Genomic DNA, 19,746 nt, shown 5'->3' on the forward strand with positions numbered 1-19,746 from the left:
GGCTGTCCTCTTGCTGCACAGCTATTTAAACTATTCATTTCAGATCTGCCGTTGACTTTAAATGGCCAAAGGGTTTTCCCCCATCAGTAAATGGGCAAAAAATAAGTTGGGCAATCTACGCAGATGACATCGTGCTTATAGACTCCACCCCAATTGGATTACAGCGTTAGCTCAATGCGCTACAAGGGTATTGTGTGCAAAATGACTTACAAATCAATGCAAACAAATCTAAGATCATTGTGGTTGGGCCAAGCTGTACTAAGAAAACAAACAACTTTGTATGGAGGATAAAAGATGAACCCCTTGAGGTAACTAACAGCATACAGTATTTTTAGGTGTATTATTTAACACCTCAATACGTGAGTGGGAGTGGATGCAAGACCTGTTGACCTGCATGCAAATGTTTGCGCTACAGGGGGCGAAATTACATGCAGCCTATGGAAAATTCACCCTCAGGCCAGTATGATCATGGTCCCTGCGATAACTTTTGGGAGTGAAACAAGTTGGAATATTCCACACGACCTGTGGGATAAGTTGGAAGGGAAATTCTGGCAAAAGGTGTTAAGATTACCGAGAAATTCTTCAATCACTGCAATACGATACGAGCTATGCATAGACTCTCTTTATGGTTCAGTTTTGTGGAAATCAATTTCTACTCTCAGGAAAATGTGTTTGAATCAGCTGTAAAACCTTATGAAATACTAAACTCAGTTTCAAAGCATCCCTCTGCTGACCTATTGAACGAGTGGGGTGCAAATTTGCTTTATGTAATCGATAACGCTGATGTGTCCCTGGATACTGTGCTGTTAAGACCCCAAGAAGCAAAAAAGAAATTGCGTTTAAGAAACTGGATGATAAATGAAGAAAATCGAAAGAAACTTGTAACATCGCTTGATTTGGGTAGCGCATTGAACAAACTTGATGCTATCCCTAAATATTTGGAGAAATTTCCATCACACTACCATCGGAACATGTTTCTACGCTTACGTCTCAATCTATACAAAACCAAGGAGATCCAAGTGATGAAGCGAGATCATCTCGTACAGGACTCAGTGTCGGTTTTGTAAACAAGCTATAGAGTCGGTGAGACATCTAATTATTGAATGTGAGGCGATTACAGCACAGCGCTCGCTGCATTTATCACATTTTGCACTGCAGTCTGCAAATATGGAGGCATGGTGGAGTTACTTGATTGCAGGATTCAAGCTAACCTGTGCAATAATAAACTTCATGGATGCTTTGAATTTGACTCTCCTGGTTGTTTAGCATCAGACTGAAAAGATTAGCATCCTCAGTGTAATGAATTGGAAAGTGATTTCTTTTCTTTATTTTTACTTTATTGATGGACTGTAACTTAAAGTTTTTCTTTCTTTTGTATGAAACTAATGTTACAATAAAAACAACAAAAAATCCCTTTGTGGGTCCAGCACTCCATCTTATGTGGAGTGCTGGAGGGTGACCTAGTAGCACCTTATCCCACATTCTCACAACATTTTTTGTTACCCTCACTACTTCAAATAGCTAGTGGATGTGGTTTAATTTTCCTACCATTGTGCTTTTCTATCGCAGGCTGAATCCTCAGCTGCAGTATAGCGCCCATGGGTGACCATTTTGTCAAACTGGCCCCAGTCTTTTTTCACCATTTTCTGTTTGTGAGGTCTTTCTTGGGTTTTACTCTGCGTGCTGAGCCAGGTTTGAGCCCTTTGTTTTACATTTGGCTGGTTTCAACCCTGAAGCCTGCCTCTGGCTCCAGTGTGTCTGGAAAAGCAGAATGTGAGGGAGGTTCCTGAAACTCCCCTGCCCTTTGTCTCTAGGAATGCTTGAATGCAACCGGTCCTGATTGACAATCTAGGCAGTGCATGAATGGGAGAAACCTGCTTAAAAGGCGAGGGTTTTGAGACTAGAGACAGTCTCGACCACTGGGAGAAACACCCGATGAAGAAACTGTGAACGAAGCTTGCTGCACCCTCCAGGACCTTTGAATTAACTGGTGAATCCCTGCTGCTGTGTTGAAACTCATTTTTCTGATTGACAAGAGAAGCTCTGGAAGGGACGACTTCCCTTGGGTTAGTGGGACCAACTTACCCGAGACAAACTCCATTGGACGACCTTCCCCGACTGGCTGTACTTTGCAGTAACCGAGTGCCAGGGGTCGAGAAATCCATAGTCAACGTCTGAAAACAGGCCAGAAGCTTGAGGAGTCTCTTAAGGACCCTCCAGAAGCAGGACAACCAGAGCTAGCGTCCCCTCGCAAGAGTTCGGGGCCCAAGGAGTGAAGGAAGCCCAACCAGTATCGAAGATCCGTGATGGTTCCGCTGATTTGAAAAGAGCCTGTAGCTGCTAACGACCTCCAAATTGCTGCCGCTGGAGTCCTCCAGACGCCCTCCCTCTTCTCCCCATGACTGAGGCTCAGGAACCCAGGATCCTCATCACTGCAACAGGACAGAATCCAGCTGGACCACTCTTCTTGAAACCAGAGGTACTGTTTAGACTTGAGGTATTTACCTCCGTGTCATTAGCTGTGCTCTTCTCAGTTGAGACTTTGATTGCCTATTCTTGTTGGAGTTGATCCCAACTCTGCTTTTAACAAGTGTAACAGCCTGTGACCCTACAAGTGATTTCTACAAAGCCCTCTAACTTTGTGCAAGACTTTTATTTACTAAGACGTGCCACAGATCCAAAGACTGCTCCAGTTGACTTTGGCGGTCCTGGCTCCCTGCAGACTCTTCTAGTCCATTGACTTTGATATTTCTGTCCCTCTCAGGTGGTAAATTGTTGTTAGACTGTTATTGCTGGGAAAGGCTTATCTAGACTTCATTGGAAGATTTAATTATACGCACATGCCCCGAGAACCTGTTTAACCTTTTTTCTTCCTTTAACCTTTCCTTTCTGCAACCTCTGAATCTGCAAAGTGCACTGGTGATAGATAAATGCCATTACTGTCCTTGTGAATGAAGTCACGACCGGGTGTAGGAGGTGTGTAAAAAGCATCTCTAAAAGAGTATCCACTAACCTGTGATGATTCTCAAAGTATTTTTAAAGTATATTTGATTGTTACCTATCTTGCCCTTTTTTAAAGAACACTTATTTAAAAATGGATGTTAAATATTTATAACTGAAACCTTGTGTATAAGTGTTAATTGGTTACTTGTATTTGCGTATTTCATTGCTGCAGCTCTAAAGCTCACATTTACCCCTCTCGCGATAGGCCTGGCTGTTCAGTCACACTACCAACTTGTGTGGTACAGACCTATAGCAAAAGGTGGGTTACTTAATACCAAGCAGGTATGTGTTGTGTAATCTCAGTGTTACTACATCAATTCTTACCTAACAGCTGCTGATGACCAGAAGGTGGTTGATGTCTCATCTTGATATACCCAGTAGATCTTCAGCTTAGGACGTTGGAGGGTGCCACCGGCTGTTGTCTGTGTGCTGCTGCCTTCTTTTGTGAATCAAACTGGGAATAACCTTTGTTCCTTTTCTTGGACGCTGGATGTTCATTGGCTCTGGTTACAAATCCTGGAGAACAGAGGTCTGAATAGCGCCATCGTTGAAAAGAGCCTCTTGCTATATACTCACTAGTTTCTCCTGGTATCTTCCTTGATATTCATAAACATTAAATGTTCCCACCCGTGTGCTGGATTCCAGAGCACTTCCACATAGGAGAGCACTTTCTTTCATGCTAATTATAATGATGCCGATCTGGCATGAAAGCTTTTGTTCCTGGCAAATGTTCCCCCACAAAAGCCAGTTGTGTGCATCTGCTCCTTTCTGCAACACTTTCAAATGATTAATTTACCAGCCTTTTTCTCCAATCCTTTCATTCCAGTCGCTGAATCCCTTGCATATCCTGTTTCTCCAGCATGGGGTCTGGCATGGATTCACATGCTCACAAATATTCCCCGTCGTCAGGCTGGGAATCCTCGGTAAAGAAAAAATCAGTATCAGTTTCGTTTCTGATCTGTCTTTCGTAGTAGTAACCAATCACTGATCTCTGCGTCATACTGACCACAGCCAATGACTGCCCTCTACCTAAGCCCCGCCTCTGGCAGCCATCTTCAGATTTTTACCACACGGTCAAGTGTTGGGAGTCCTCGTGCTTAGCTCTCGAGCTTTTACTGCGTGTTTCGCGCTTTTTCAGGTGAATTTTCACATTTTTCGTTTAATCGAGCCTCAAGCTCCACCGTTTCTACTCCTGTTAACGGCTACCCGTTGCAGGATTTTCCTACGCCCCTCAAGGGTGAAGATTTCATCGAATCAACTTCTTGGAGGATTCCAGAAGATTTGCGGCTTACTTCGAGATGGCCCAGGATGCGAGTTCGTCGCCCGGACCCTAGCTGTTTCGCAGCTGCCCTGGATGCGGGCTGCAGAATGTGTTTAAGGAAGACGAACATTCGCAATGCCTCTACTGTCTTCATGGAGACAAGACTCATGTAGAGAAGGACTGCCAGTTCTGCAAGAACCTGTCGGAGCGGACCATGAGGGACCGTCGATCCCGTCTCGCCAACTGGTTGGAGAAGGGTTCAACGGGTGAGAAGAAGAAGAAAGGGTCCTAGCGGGCTTCTAAGTCCTGTGCGGGCGCCCCGGCGACGGGGGCCCAACACCAGGCCAAGCGCTGCGAGTCCGCTGGCTCCGGGAGCGCCGAAAGGTCGGGCTCTTCGGTCGCCAGGCAGGGCGCACCTTCCCCGGCACCGTCAACCACGAGCCAGCGCTCCGGTTTGGGGAAGAGGAAGTCCGAGACCCCAGGTAAGCTTCGGGAGAAGCCCCGTCCGGTCTCGGAAGAGGGGGAGCGAGGCGTCGCCCCTCCCCCGAAGGAGACGGCCCGGGACGCACTTAAGGTGGTGAAGGCCCCTACCCAGCAGGCAAAGGCCTCTATCGAGGCGATCGCGGCGACTCTGGCCAAGCCGGCAGAGACCCCGCCAGCGGAGACTGCCTCCGGGACTAGAGTTTCCCTTCCGCCAAGGAGGGAATCCTCTTCAGCCCAATGTCGTGGCCGCCATGATGGAAGAAGCGAGGGGGGGGGGCACGGTAGCCTCCTCGAGCTCGGAGTCAGCCTCGGAGGAGGAACTGACCGAGGCCGTGAGGAACCTCGAAGTCCAATTCGAGAAGGTTCGATCCCGTAAGGAAGATCCTCGGGAGATAACCGAGGAAGACGACGATGGCGAGGAAGAGCAGAAAAAGGAAGGTTTCATTTATCAGCGCCGGGAGGCCAAGAGGAAGACTGTCATCGCGGTGCCTCTAATCGATGACATCTGGGAGGAGGGCCTGTCGGTTCTCAAAAATCCCTCCACGGCACCAGCCAAACGGGACCGGTACGAGAAGTACTGGGTCCCGAAACCACTCCCCTGTGCCTCAGGGCCCAGCCAACGCCAGACTCGGTCGTCTCGGCGGCGGCGAAGAAGAAAGCGGCGGGGTCAGGAGCCTCGACGTCGAATTCCTCGCCGGACGGCGAGGGAAAAGTTGGACGCCATGGGGCGGCGGGTCATTTCGTCGGCGGCGACGACGATCAAAGCGGCCAACGCCCTGGCGATCGTGGCCCGTTACGACAGGGAGCTCTGGTTTAAGCTGGCCCCCATATTGGACTTCCTGCCGGACGACAAGAGGTCCGAGGCCCTGGAAATACTGCAAGAGGGCGAGGTGGCATCGGACCACGCCATAACGGTGGCAAACAATATTGCCGATACCGGGTTCCGCCAGCTGGGCAACGGTGTTTGCCTACGACGACTGGGTTGGCTCCGGGCGACCGACTTCCGCCAGGACGTCCAGACCAGGGTGTTGGACATGCAGTTCGACGGCAGCAACTTGTTCGGGAAGGCGGTGGACGAATCCCTCCAAGCCATAAAAACGGACACGGAGATGGCCGGCGCCCTAGGAGCCCTTCAGCAACGACGGCCCTTTCGGAGCTCCGGAGGCAGACAGGGTGCCTCCAAGGGATCCAGCGGTGGCTCGTCGTCCTACCGCCAGGCGGCTCGCTCCTCGTCTCAGGAGGCCTACAGGGGTCGCGGCAAGCAGGGAGCGCCTCGCCGCCGTCGGCAAGGTGGCCAGGGTGGCAAGGCCACCACCTCCAAGCAGGACTGGACCGGCCGTGGTCTCGGGCCCCCACCGAAGCACCCCGGTGGGAGGCCGGCTGACGAATTTCATCGGTGTGTGGAAGTCCATCTCCACCGGCCGTTGGGTGCTGGATACCCTGGCAAGAGGACACTCTATCGAATTCCTGAAGAAGTGACCTCACGTTCCACCTGTGGCCAGGAAGGAAAATCACGTCCCGCAACTGCTGTTGGAAGTACGGGCGATGCTCAGGAAAAGCGCCATCGAGCTTGTCCCGAAGAGGCTCCGGGGTATACTCAAGGTACTTCCTCGTTAGGAAGAGGACAGGCGGCTGGCGCCCCATCCTGGACCTTCGTCGTTTGAACAAATACATCACATCACAAAAGTTCAGGATGGTCACCCTCCAGCACGTACTGGGACAGCTGGAGGAAGGCGACTTTCTATCGTCGTTGGACCTGGAGGATGCATACTTCCACGTTCCCATCCTCAAAAGTCACCGAAAGTTCCTCAGGTTCGTCGTCCAGGGACGCCACTACCAATTCAGAGCACTGCCGTTCAGATTGAAGTCGGCCCCAGGGTCTTTACCAAGTGCCTAGCACCAGTGGCGGCGCGGCTGCGCCGGCAGGGGATTCACATCTACCCCTACCTGGACGACTGGCTCATCCGCTCAAGGACGAGGGAACTCGCCGTCGAACATACTGCGAGGACCGTCCAGCTACTCACAGACCTGGGATTCGCCATAAACTACCCAAAGTCCCACCTGGTGCCATCGCCGGTGGCCCTGTTTCTGGGAGAAAAGCTTGTTACAGTGAGGCGCCTGGCGGCCCCGTCGGAAGAACGGACGAAGACCATTCTAGGCAAAGTGCAGCGCCTGCTAGCCACGGACGTGGCCAGGGTGAGGTCCATCAAGTCCCTCCTGGGGATGATGTCCTCCTGCATCTACCTGGTGCGCCTCTGCAGACTACGGATGTGCCCTCTTCAAGAATTTCTCGACGCCCGTTGGATGCAGGCGACGGGCACCTTCGAAGACGGGGTCCCCCTCAACGAGGTGTTCCGGCGGGCGATTCAGTGGTGGGGCGTTCGAGCGCACATCACGGCGGGCAAGGACTTTCAGACGCCGGCGTACCAGGAGACAGTGACGACGGACGCCTCACTGGAAAGTTGGGGCGCCCACACCGGAGATCTACACGCAAGAGGCCTCTGGCTCCCGGAGGAGAGGCTCCTGCACATCAACGTCCTGGAACTGAGCCGTGTTCTGGGCTCTCAAATCGTTCCTCCCGTCGCTCAAGGGCAAGGTAGTGCGGATCTTCACGGACAACACCACAACAATGTTTTACATACGGAAGCAGGAAGGCACCAGATCCCCAGCCCTATCCAAGGAGGCACAGGATCTGTGGCACTGGGCGGTCGCCCAGGGGATGTTCCTGGTTCCCTTCCACATGGCAGGAGAAAGCAACACCATCGCCGACTCGCTCAGCAGGGAGCTGCGCGCGTGTCACGAGTGGGAACTGCGCCAGGATCAGGTGGATCAACTCTTCCGACGATGGGGCAAACCCCAAATCGACCTGTTCGCAACAGCGACGAACTCGAAGTGCCAGAGGTTCGCCAGCAGGTTTCCCCAGCCGAGAAGCATGGGCGATGCGTTCTCGTTCCCCTGGGACGGCCTATACCTGTATGCGTTCCCGCCGTTGCTGCTTCGATTCATCAGCCAGCTCAAGAGGTCCCGGTGCAGGATGATCCTCGTCGCACCGGCGTGGCCGAGGCAGATCTGGTTCCCGGACCTTCTGGACTTGTCAACTTCCCCTCCCATCAACCTGTCGGCGGACGCAGACCTTCTCTCCAAAGAAGGAGGCGCCATCTTCCACCACGACCCGGCGTCGCTGAACCTGCAGGCTTGGCTCCTGCAGCGCTAGAGTTTGGAGGCTACGATATACCGGCCGATAGCAGAGAGGTTCTTGCAAAGGCCAGGGCGTCCTCGACTCTCAAATGCTACGGTCATAAGTGGAAGAGGTTCTCTATCTGGTGCCGAGCACAGAAGATCAACCCCCTACGGATTACGGCCCCTCAAGTGCTGCCGTACCTGCTATCGCTGGCAAAGGCCTGGCTAGCCCATGCCTCCATTAAGATTCATCTGGCAGAGATCTCCAGATATACCAGAACCACAGGACGGACGTCTCTGTGGTCCCATCGACTGGTAAAAGAGTTTATGAAACGACTGTTCCGGTTGTTTCCGCCGGTGAAGGCCCGGGCCCCGGCGTGGGAACTTAACGTGGTGCTGACTAGGCTCATGGGGCCCCCATTCGAGCCGATGCACTCCGCACCGATGAAGTTTGTGTCGTGGAAGACTGCATTCCTGTTGGCCATTACCTCTGCACGACGAGTGGGAGAGATCCAGGCCCTATACTCCAAAGCACCGTACTTGAGTTTCCATGCCTCGAGGGTGGTGCTTAGGACGCACCCCTCCTTTATGCCCAAGGTGCCGTCGGACTTCCATCTTAACGAGCCCTTGGTGTTACCTGTTTTCTTCCCGTCTCCTTCGTCGCCGGCCGAGAGGACTTTGCACTCGCTGGATGTGGCTAGAGCGCTGAAGTTCTACGTGGACTGCACGAAGAGTTTCCGGAGGACATCACAGCTGTTCGTGAACTTTGGACCTGTGAATCAAGGGAAGGCTCTCTCGAAGTCTTCTATTTCCAGATGGCTCTCCGGCTGCATCATGCACTGCCACCGGTTGGCTAACCGACCGCTGCCAGGCCGTCCGAGAGCCCATTCGACCAGAGCGATCGCTGCTACTACGGCGCTCATATCTGGTGTGCCCCTGCTGGACATCTGCAGGGCTGCTACGTGGAGGTCGACGCACACCTTCACGAGATTCTACTGCGTCGATCGGGATTCCAGGGAGGAGTCCAGGGTCGGCCAAGCAGTGCTGCGCAACCTGTTCGCCTAAGGTGAGCCTGGTGAGGAGGTAAGAGATGCTTAATGTTGAGTTTTTTGTATTGCTTAATGTTGAGCCTTTTGCCACCTCCCGTGGTTGTGCATGTGTGTACTGCTATTTATTCTTATATTCATGAGCATGTGAATCCATGCCAGACCCCATGCTGGAGAAGGAACAAGTTACTTACCTGTAACTGTTGTTCTCCAGCATGGGTCTGGCATGGATTCACATGCGAACCCTCCCGTCTACCCCTCTGCGGCTCTTCACTTGGTCATACTGCCTCTTCACGTGCTACCAAATCTGAAGATGGCTGCCAGAGGCGGGGCTTAGGTAGAGGGCAGTCATTGGCTATGGTCAGTATGACGCAGAGATCAGTGATTGGTTACTACTACGAAAGACAGATCAGAAACGAAACTGATACTGATTTTTTCTTTACCGAGGATTCCCAGCCTGACGACGGGGAATATTCGTGAGCATGTGAATCCATGCCAGACCCATGCTGGAGAACAACAGTTACAGGTAAGTAACTTGTTCCTTTTTGCCCATGGGCGATATCGCCCTACATTGTTTTGGGGGGGGGGTAAGCTGGTGGCAGCTGTACTTTAGTTTTTTGCCTTTACCAGTCATGTAAGCCGATATATTGCATTGGTAGCTCTTGGGGGGGTGGGGTAGGGGTACTAGTGGACTTGTTTTTAAAGTCCTTCTCTCAGACATTTTATTGTATCTTAGGCATTCGTTTGTTTGCAGAAACAACAAGGCAACGCTAAAATGGCTGTTGAGCTCAAATGTGCTCACTCTGAGCCCAGCCAAGTGCCCTCTGTAGTGGCATGGACTTGTTTAGACCAGTCCCTGGTCCTAAACATGCCAATACATACACTGTGTGAGCTGTCCTGAATATATGGTAGTTTGTTGGGCCAACCTTATAGGCTGGCAGCCAAAACCTTTGTTTGAATCCCCCTTGTGATTGGTGGGCTGGGTTTGGCAAGACCCTGTGTGTATGGGATATCCAGAGGAGACGCTGGTCCTACACTGAATTCTGTCTGATTTTGCCAATTTTTGGGAGTGCGTTAGGTTTACTTAACTGCTGGAATATTTTCACTGTCGGATAGCCGTTGCTAAGCTCCGGTTTGGATTTTTGACTTCATGACGCCATGTTTGAGCTTTTACTCTCCTTCCACGCCTCCTTCCCCCCCTTTCCTTGTTGCCTGGGCCAGACTTCCCATGGGGCCATTTACTGGGCTGTTTTACTGGCATGTCCCATTTTTACCGCCTGCGTCTCTTGGTGCCTGAATTGGTATCATGACTCCAATTGACCTTCTGTTGGACTGACTTCTGCTGGTGGGGTGGTCTTCCTTCATCCTTTTAGCTGCAGGCACCTTCTTGTCTGGGACCATGAAATTGTCAATCTGCGCAGCAACCCCAAATTGCTAGAGATACACCATCATTTTGCATCAGTCCATTCAATTAATGTCCAATCTACTCATTCCCAAGAGTGATTTATTTGAAGGTTCTGTACAGCTACAGCCGACACGTGTTTCGACCATTGGGTCGTTTTCAAGGCGATTCCGTCTTGTACTAAACTCGTATAAGTTGCAAGGTTTTTGTAAGTAGTAATCGGATCCTCAATTGAAAGCCTCCCTATGTCATGTAGTGAGTCGTGGTGCCCTAGGCAAGGTCAATCTTCTTGGTTACAAGAAATATTTGAGCGATCATTCAGTATAGAATATGACACATACTGCGCTCTGGGTCATGTATATTTATTTTTAAAGCCTGTGTTACCCTTCTGCTTATCATTCATACAAATGTCTTGATACATTATTTTCTATTTTATTATTGTAGGAGTGTAAGAGGTCCTTGTGATAGGTATTCTTGTCCATTGGCATATGCGTTTAATGTTTAGTGTGCACTTGTTACTATGTGCAAGAGGGTCAAGAATACTCTGATGCTTGTTTGTACAGCTTCTTGGGTCCTGATAATGTCTAGGCAAATGCAATGTTTCTAGGTTACCGTTGTCTCTTCCTACCCGCAAGCACCCCTTTGGAATGGGTCTTAACTCATGCATTTGTTCGGCCATGTGCTGTGTGTTCCCAAAATACTTATTGTAACCTCATGGGGTGTGTGCACGTGTGCATTTAAGGTGTATTTATTTTTCACTTAACTAGTCTGTATGTATTCCTTGGTTAACTGTGTGGAATAACTGGCCTTCCTTACCAGACCTCCTCCCTCCTGAAGTTGAGCCTAATTGATTGGTTATTGTTTGATTTTATCTCCTCGCCATTAGGTTAGATGGCTGCAAATCACTCAACCGAGGGCGGTGTAAAAATTGCCCTAGCATATTTGCTCTGAATGAGGAATTAATTGGTAGAGATTAGAGTTGGGGGTGGGGTGAGGTGAGGTGAAGACCTGACCCTGCAGCAGGTTGAGAGCTGTGAAAGTAAGCGGTTCCGTGAGAGAAGTGGTTCTCCTTGTGAGTGCAGATGGACGAGCAGCTTGATGCAAGTGGCTTTGAATGTTCTTGGAATTAAGTTTGAAGCTCTTAAGGTGGTGTGTTCATTGCTTTGGGATCAATATTTTGTGAGTTACTGTGAGGGCAGTCGGTGCACTACCCACAAAGTCCATCAAAACGACCACAATTTACCCTGCTGTACTAGAACGTCACTCTACCGTTCTTCTTTTCACCTTGCCTCCACCTTCCTGCAGTTCAACCCTCTTACATGTATGTGCCTGACTGTGCCGTGTTCATCTCTAGTCTGTGAAGTCCCCCCATTCATTTTGTTTTTGGTCATGGGTTTGACTTTTGCCACGTGTATGAGAGGAAATGGTATGGTTAGTGGACATAGCACTTTTTTTTTGGCATTTTGTGGACGTACATTAACACCAAATGCATTGCCATGGCACATCATGCAATCTAAATCATATTTGTTTTAAGGTAAGGATCATTTCTGCCTGCAAATACAACTTTCTGAAAGCTATTGTAGCTGATAAACCGTCTGGCGCAATAACTTCTTAACAAAGTGGGACTTGCAGCCACTTGCTTTCATAAGCAGTGTAACGTCATAGCACACAGCCCTTAAATTAAAGTAATTACCTTGGGGTTCAGGAGGTTACTCTTGGATTGTCGTAAATGGTGATAATCTTGCCTCCAATTAGACTCCAATGTATTGACCTGTGTGTGTGCTGAAGTTACAGGCTGAACATTCAAAGTATTCTGTTTTTTAGAATAATCTTTATAAAACCTGACAATCATTTGTTTCTGGCTCACATGTATTGACCTGTAAACTCTGCCTATGAAAAAGCCAAAACAGTCTGCTATGCTAGTGTTTATCCGATAATGAAAGTTTGACTGTTGTGCAATTTGCCTATCTGAATCGCAAAGGCTCTTCATATCTTGATTTAGAATCAGTCAACCATTATGATAACCATATTCAGATTGAATTAATTGCTAATCTCAAGAATAATGACTTAGTGCACATTGTTTGCATGGCCAAACTCCTTCCATGACAAAACACTTACATCCTTGCAGGATTTCTTGTAGTGGACCATCATGAGAACCACGTTGTGTGGGACTACTAGTGATGGAGTTTGAAAACAGTAAGACCGTCCGTATTGACCGCTTAAGTGTCAGAAATTCCTGCCACAGTTTTAATCTACATAATCAGTGGGTGGTACTAGGGCATCCATGGCATCTGCATCCAATAGGGAAATGCGAAGGTAATGTGCGTCCACGTCCTCTGCATTGAAGCCGTTAAATCTGTGTTCATAGTGGACTGACTGGAATGTGACCTACTCTAATTTCTTAACAGCTATTGACCGGTCAGAAGGCCACTGCGGATCATGCAGGGGCATTGCTGGAGAAAAGATTTAGCACACCTGCTCCGAAGAGGGAGACCACAGTGCTGATGGTGGATGAGGTAAGTGAAGAGCCAACCCCTATGTTTGTTGTGAATTCGTTACTTTACTCACTGATTGTTCAGCTTCTCAATTTTTTCTTCAGTGGTATCTTCGATATATAGGTGTGCATTCTGAATTGGCCTATAGTTTGCCCGATGTTGGTACATTCTGTGAAACCTTTTTGCGGTGCTTGTGGCCTGGAATGATGTTAGGTAAGATTGTCATAGTGATGGTAATTCTTCCTGACCTGTGTCAACCCCAGAACTTCTTGCTTTACTGGTGGATTATTTGTTCGTATACTTCTGTGTGTGGGTTCCTTTCCCCACACTCACAGTATTGTACTTTCTTTATGGGTATCATTTCTAGGGACTCCATAATGTAATTTTAAAGTTATCCTCTTTAACAACTTTTTGGCAATAAGTGCCTGTTGTTGCTGGGTTGCCCTAGGGGCTCCCCTTTGAACTTTTTCTGGCTAGCCTTGAAAGAACTACAGTTCCCAAGGGTAGAAAGGGTCTTAGGATCCCTTTTACATTTTATTTGGTGAGACAAGCCCACTCCACCGTATGTGGAGTGCTGGGGAGATACAATGTCTCCCCTTTCACACTAAAACGGTAACAATTCTGTTGCAGGGACAAGCTTACCTTCAATGGCTGGTGGCAGTGATGCATTTTACTAATTTGGTGCACCTTTACCGCGGGCTGTGTTCACAGCTGCAGTAAAGGCACCCAAGGGTGCTAATTTTACCAAAATGTCCCCTGTCTTTTTTCACCATTTTAGTGTTTCTTGTCCTTCCTTCCCCTGACATCCAGGGTGGGAAATTCCTTTGTGTGATTATTATTTTTTTTTTGTTTTTATCTCCGGCGGGAGCCCCCCTGGGACTGAGACGGCTGAGACTATTTCCAGCGACCGGAGAGCCAGCTGTGTAACCTGAGCCTGATGTAGCCCTTCCTTCCAATCGACCAAGGGCCTCCGAAAACAATGATTCTGACCCAGAGTCTGGTGAGACCCACTAGACTCAAGGATACCTGCATTTTGAGCCATCCTACGCAGTGCTGCGACCTTGCGGGGCTGCAATACCCAAATACCCTGGGACCTCGAGCCGTTGTGCAGTGCACAGTCTTCTGAATTCCGAATCTCGCAGAAACTTTGTGGGCATCCTGCTGGATCTCCAGAGACTCAAATCAAACTCAAGGTCCCCTCATCAGAGTACTGGACCTTTGTAACGAGTATCCGACATATTCTGTCTTCTGTGCTCCTGAAAAAGGCACCAAATCCACAAAGCTGCATCCAGGCCCAAGGGAAACCTTGCCTAGAGCCTTCACCATTGATCCCTTCTGCAAAATCCCTTCCAAGGTCCTATTTTCAGAGACCACGACAAGGAATCCACCGACCGGGTTTTCGGCTGCAGATCCTGATATCGTCCTGCTGCAAAATCTTCTTCTGTGCTGAGCTGGCTTGGGTATTTACTTACCTTAAGTCTCTTGTGATTCCTGTGTAGTTTTGGGGTGTTTCCTGTGATTGGGAGGCCCCTCGTCCGGTTCACCCAGGCTCACTGCTGGAATCCTCCTAGGGTGTCTTCTGTGAAGCCCCTGGACCCTCAACAAACTCTAGAGTAAAATACTGACAGTAAAAATAAATCGCAAGATCAAAGGGACAACCCTCAGCTGGCTTACTAACACTTATTAAAGTGGAAGCAAATATTAAAATTGTTGATTCATATAACCTGAACTCTTTCCTCCAAATCACTATACTTAAGGTAACAACAAATGAAAATATGCAAAAACCATGCTCCAATCAAGCAAAAGATGAGAGAGAAATTGCGTTACTAAACGTATATTTGAGTGTAACAGCAATCCAAGAATTGTCCTTCATCAACATACTCTTAGCACCGATTGATCTGCAGATCAATCATAACCACCATGACATTATATGTGGCGATCTAAGCCGGTAAGACCGCTCAACGGGTTGAGCGCTCGCTGCTGCGATCTGAGCGTGATCTGCATGTCACAGGCCCGAATCCCGGCAAGGCAAACTCAGCCGTTCATCCTTTCGGTTGGGTGATATTGTATGTAAATATGTGCTCTGTAAAGCGCTTTGGATAAAGGCGCTATACAAATAACACATCATTATCATCTTAACATCTACTTAACGTAGACGGTTTGAAAATTCCAGAAGGAAAACTAACATCGAAAGCCTGAATATGGAACCTCAAAATGGAGAAACGAAATATGATATTGGCTAATAATTTCGGTACACATGAAAAGAAAACCGACGTGGATTGGCAATGGATAAACTGCCCTTCTCGATTACATTTATATATATCAGAGACAATGACTCCAGATTCCAACGCAACCATAAAGTGGTAATGCAATGGAAGTTGAACACAAATGCAACAACTGAAACTCTTGGTCCCTGCCAATGGCACCCACAGACTCCTTATCTCAGACTCACAAGTTGAGTCCTTAAAGGCAACATTTCTCAACACAAACCTAGCTGACAAAGAAACTGGATTATCCATGGTTACTTATACCATTCAGGTGTAACAAAGGAGAACACAAATTTATAAGAAAAAACATTCTCATGCATATAACGCACAGGTCGTTCAAAAGAAAAAAGAGCTAAGAACGAACATCAAAACTGCTGGTAACTTGAACCCAGAACAACGATCGAAAACAATTAATCAACTAAAACAATAATATAGAAACTGGGTCAAAAACAATCCAGCACAAATAATGCAAAAATGATGCTGAGAAGATGCGTAGGGCACTAAAACAAAGGAACACCAAAGACCTGTGGAAATTGACGACAACGAAGCCCACACAATTAAAATGATATCTGGAGTAACGGAAGATAACCCATTTTTCAATTTTGTACTGCAAATTGACTGATACACCGGACGAAGTTGAAAGAAAATCCTCAGCGGCTTGCAAATTAAATTGGGATTGTAAAGAGATCGTAGATCATATTATTCATCTAAATAGTGCAAGAGCTCCGGTCCTGATGGCCTAAGCAACGCGATTATTACTTATGCGAAAGTACCCAAGACTAGGAAAACCGCAACATTAATTCCCATTCATAAGCAACGGAGTAGGAACATCCCCTCAAACTATCGACCTATCGCCATGCTAGATCCGCTAGGCAAGATATTTGCAGGAGCAATACAAAAGAAATTAAATAGATGGGCATCCGTTAACAATCTCTTTGATTACTGACAAACTGGATTTACAGAGAACGTTGGCACAAACATAAATTTAATAATGCTGAACATGTTAAAACATGAATCATATAAACGACAAACTCGCTCATATGAGATTTTCATGGACTTGCAACAAGCATTCGACTCAGTAAATCGACACAAGCTATGGGAAAAATTGAGACAATGTTATTGCCCAAATGACATACTAAATCCTATATTTTTTTTTAATTGATTTTAGCTGAATTTAATCAACTTTTTCAATTTATAACACATTTATCAAACGTTACGTATAAAACACATGACAGTATAAAACATAAAACCATAAAACAAGAGCATTCTCTTCAATTCATAATAACTAGAATAACATCCTAGAATATTGATATCACATATAGCAATGAAAAATAGTGAGTGAAGAACACAATAACCATGATAATTAAAAAAATAAAAGGTTTTCTGAGACATGAAGAAATACAGAAGAATACAAGAACAAATATACCACATATCACTAGTGGTGACATAAAAACAAGACAATTAGCATTTGGCTTTCATGTTGTAATCACTTTGTACATGGTAGTGGTCATAATAATTAAGCATCACACAAGGTTTTAAGTCCTTGTAGAACGCGTTATATACTACAACACCCCCGCTAGCACCAATACTAGTGATTACATTTGAATATTGCATTGCCAGTCAATTGGCAGAGCAATAAATATAACACTGACAAATCTCAAAGGACATTCACCATCAAGGAACAGTCTATTTTATCAAATCTAAGGCTCGCAGAAAGTTGATTGTTGCCAATTTTATACTCATGGAGTTAGTGGTGGAAATCACAAGCCATCTAAATTCATGTCCCATCTGACTAAAATAGGCCAAGTGTTTACTGAAGTGACTTTGTCTTAAATGCATAGGATCTGGACAGTCTACTATGACATGCTCTAAGGTTTCAACAGTTGTTATATTGTTGCAAAAACGACACCCTGAGGATTCAGGCGCAATTTCTTTCCTGCGTGCTTGAATTTCACGAGTGGGGCATAAGTTAAAACGCATACGCAATAATGCATTCCTAATTGTAGGAGCAGGAGCTTTACACAGATAGAATGCCATTTCTCTATCCTATGATAGAACTCTACTCAGACTTATGTAAAGGTGTTCCTATCACAACAGGGCGCAACCTCAACAGAAATAGACACATAATGGCCTAAAACAGGGGTTTCCATTGGCAGCCACACTGTTTATCCTGTATATAGTAGATATGAAAACGACACGACTGAAGTCGCTACAATTGATGACCTGTCAAAATTGAATTGCATCAAAATTCCTTATATTTGCATATGATATTGTCCTCTTAGACAAGGCGGACATCGGCCCACAGAAGAGACTTTCAGCCTTTGTTTCATATACATAACGAAACAACTTAAGAATTAACCACAAAAAAACAGAAGTAATGGCATTAACTTACCAACCCTCAACAACAAAAAAAATCTGGCGATATGTATAAAAGGAGAAAAAAATCACACTAGTAGCTACAGTGACGTACTTAGGGGTATGGGTGAATCAATCGGACACAAACAGGATATTTAGTACTTCTAAAACAAAAGCCCTATCACTAGCACGTCAAGGGCTCGTAATTCACAGGACATTTTCCATCAAACCTCTTACCTTTTACCACCAGAAAGTCGTAGCTATCCTAATGTATGGAAGCGAGACACTGCTGAATATAGCTCCCCAAATATGGGTCCAACTGGAAGCCATCTTTTGGAGGAAAACCTTACCCAATGCAACGTATAAGATGCGAACTGGCCCTGATATGGTTGGAAGCAATAGTTGTCTGGAAGCATCTTGATATGTACAGGAAAACACTAAATACGAATAAGATTCCACCAATCGACATCTTGTGTGGAAAACCCCTTTTTCTAAATGATACCACAATAACCAAATGGCCTAAAACCTGTAACCATCTAATGAAGAATGCAGAAATTACTCCAGAGCTCCTAATCATTCATCCCAATAAAGCAAAGCTGAAACTCCAATGTAATGATTGGATACGTACATCAACAGAAATAACAAAATATCAATTAAATATACACCCCGAGGTGGAAACAAGAGCACTGAACCAGCTCCTCTCCTTCTTGCCCTTATTTCCGGCCCGGTTTATCAGATACTTTAAGATTGCGGCTAAATGTCCTTCCCACTCAGGAATACCTGACGAGCACCAAACAATTAACTGCAGAACAATTCTTCTGCAGATTCTGCAAGCATTATGACAAGAAAGAAACTCTTGTCCGTCTGATCATGGAATGCTCGGCTCTGAAAGACATTCGAGAAACATTTGCAAACATGTTACCTTTTTAAGAAGTGAGACCAATGGAAACTCAACAAAGATGGACATACATTGTCTTAGGAAACAAGATAATGATCATCAGAGTAATCCAATTTTGGAAAGCAATAATGAAATCTGAAAAAGCTTTTCAACAGAATAGAGTGCAATTAATTGACATTTAAACATTAGTTCAAGACTCTCATTGATGTGAAGAGTAAGAAACTTGACCAAACTAGAGTGGAATCTGAACCTAACATTCGCTTGACTGTTTTTTTTTTCCTTTTTTGTTTATCATACAATGTAAAGTTTGATAACAAACGAAATCATTTAAATAAAAATAAAATACTCAACTGTTTGAACAGTCTTCCTTAGGAACTCTGACTTTTGCTACTTAAGAACCTATCCTGATATCCTGACACTGCCTGTTGGACACTAGACCCTACTGACCCCCCCCCCTTCTGCTACTGAGAACTCTCATGTTCCAAGAATATGGGAAAGACTTTTAAAGGATTGGGCCTTTTGCCTAGAAAAGAGATTAAGTCTTTAAAAGTGCCTTACTTCAAAAGATGTTGGTTGGTAATTGTAACTCTGAGAGTGAAAGTTAGAAACGTTATTACTCACCTTGAATGTGTGTTGCACTATTCTGAAATGTATAGTATATGTAACCCTCTTTCTTTCCTTAGAAACCGTTTCACCATTCTAACAGAAAGTAGATGTAAGTGTATATTACTCACCTGTGATTTGGTTGTGCCTCGTCCCAAAAGTAATACTGTTGGTTTCACTTTATTATTCCTGTTGGGATATTCCTGCGTGTTCCCCCAACTGGGTCTTGCTTCACCTGAGTTGCTGGTAGCCTGTCCAGAATAAGTCTGCATTAGGTTTTACCTACCTCGAATAACTGAGTCCTTCATAAAGAGGAACATTGGGTTTTGCTTTCCCTGGTCTGTTTTAGACAGACATAAGAGTCTTAGGTTTATACCTGCCCCAAGTTGCTGATAGCTCCTTGAAAAAGTATATAGGTTTTACTTAACTTGAGTTAGCTGTGCGCCATCCACAAATAAGTTCCAAGAGTTACTGCTTATCTCAATCTGTGTTTCGCTGATCGCAAAAGGACCTGTATTTGAATATTACATCCTTAGGTTTTACTCACCTAGTATAACTGTGTTATCACAAAAGTAGTTATAGTTCTCCAGCATGGGGTCTGGCATGGATTCACATACTCATGAATATTCCCCGTCGTCAGGCCGGGAATCCTCGGTAAAGAAAAAATCAGTATGTTTCGTTTCTGATCTATCTTTCTTAGTAACCAATCACTGGTCTCTGGGTCATACTGCCCCCAGCCAATGACTGCCCTCT

The 19,746-nt window shown here is 46.4% G+C and overlaps 1 protein-coding gene across 4 annotated transcripts in view; it reads left to right on the top strand.

Annotated features, from left to right (window-relative positions):
• Positions 1-19,746, top strand: part of ORC1 (origin recognition complex subunit 1) — a 323,506-nt gene that overhangs the window by 237,966 nt on the left and 65,794 nt on the right. For all 4 annotated transcript variants that reach the window (XM_069642194.1, XM_069642195.1, XM_069642197.1 and 1 more), the window contains one exon: positions 12,784-12,891. In XM_069642194.1, coding sequence (XP_069498295.1) covers positions 12,784-12,891 — 108 coding nt within the window. The remainder of the gene's footprint in view (positions 1-12,783; positions 12,892-19,746) is intronic.

This window comes from Ambystoma mexicanum, chromosome 1q (genome assembly GCF_040938575.1).
Source record: "Ambystoma mexicanum isolate Mex_15411 chromosome 1q, UKY_AmexF1_1, whole genome shotgun sequence".
NCBI lineage: Eukaryota > Metazoa > Chordata > Amphibia > Caudata > Ambystomatidae > Ambystoma > Ambystoma mexicanum.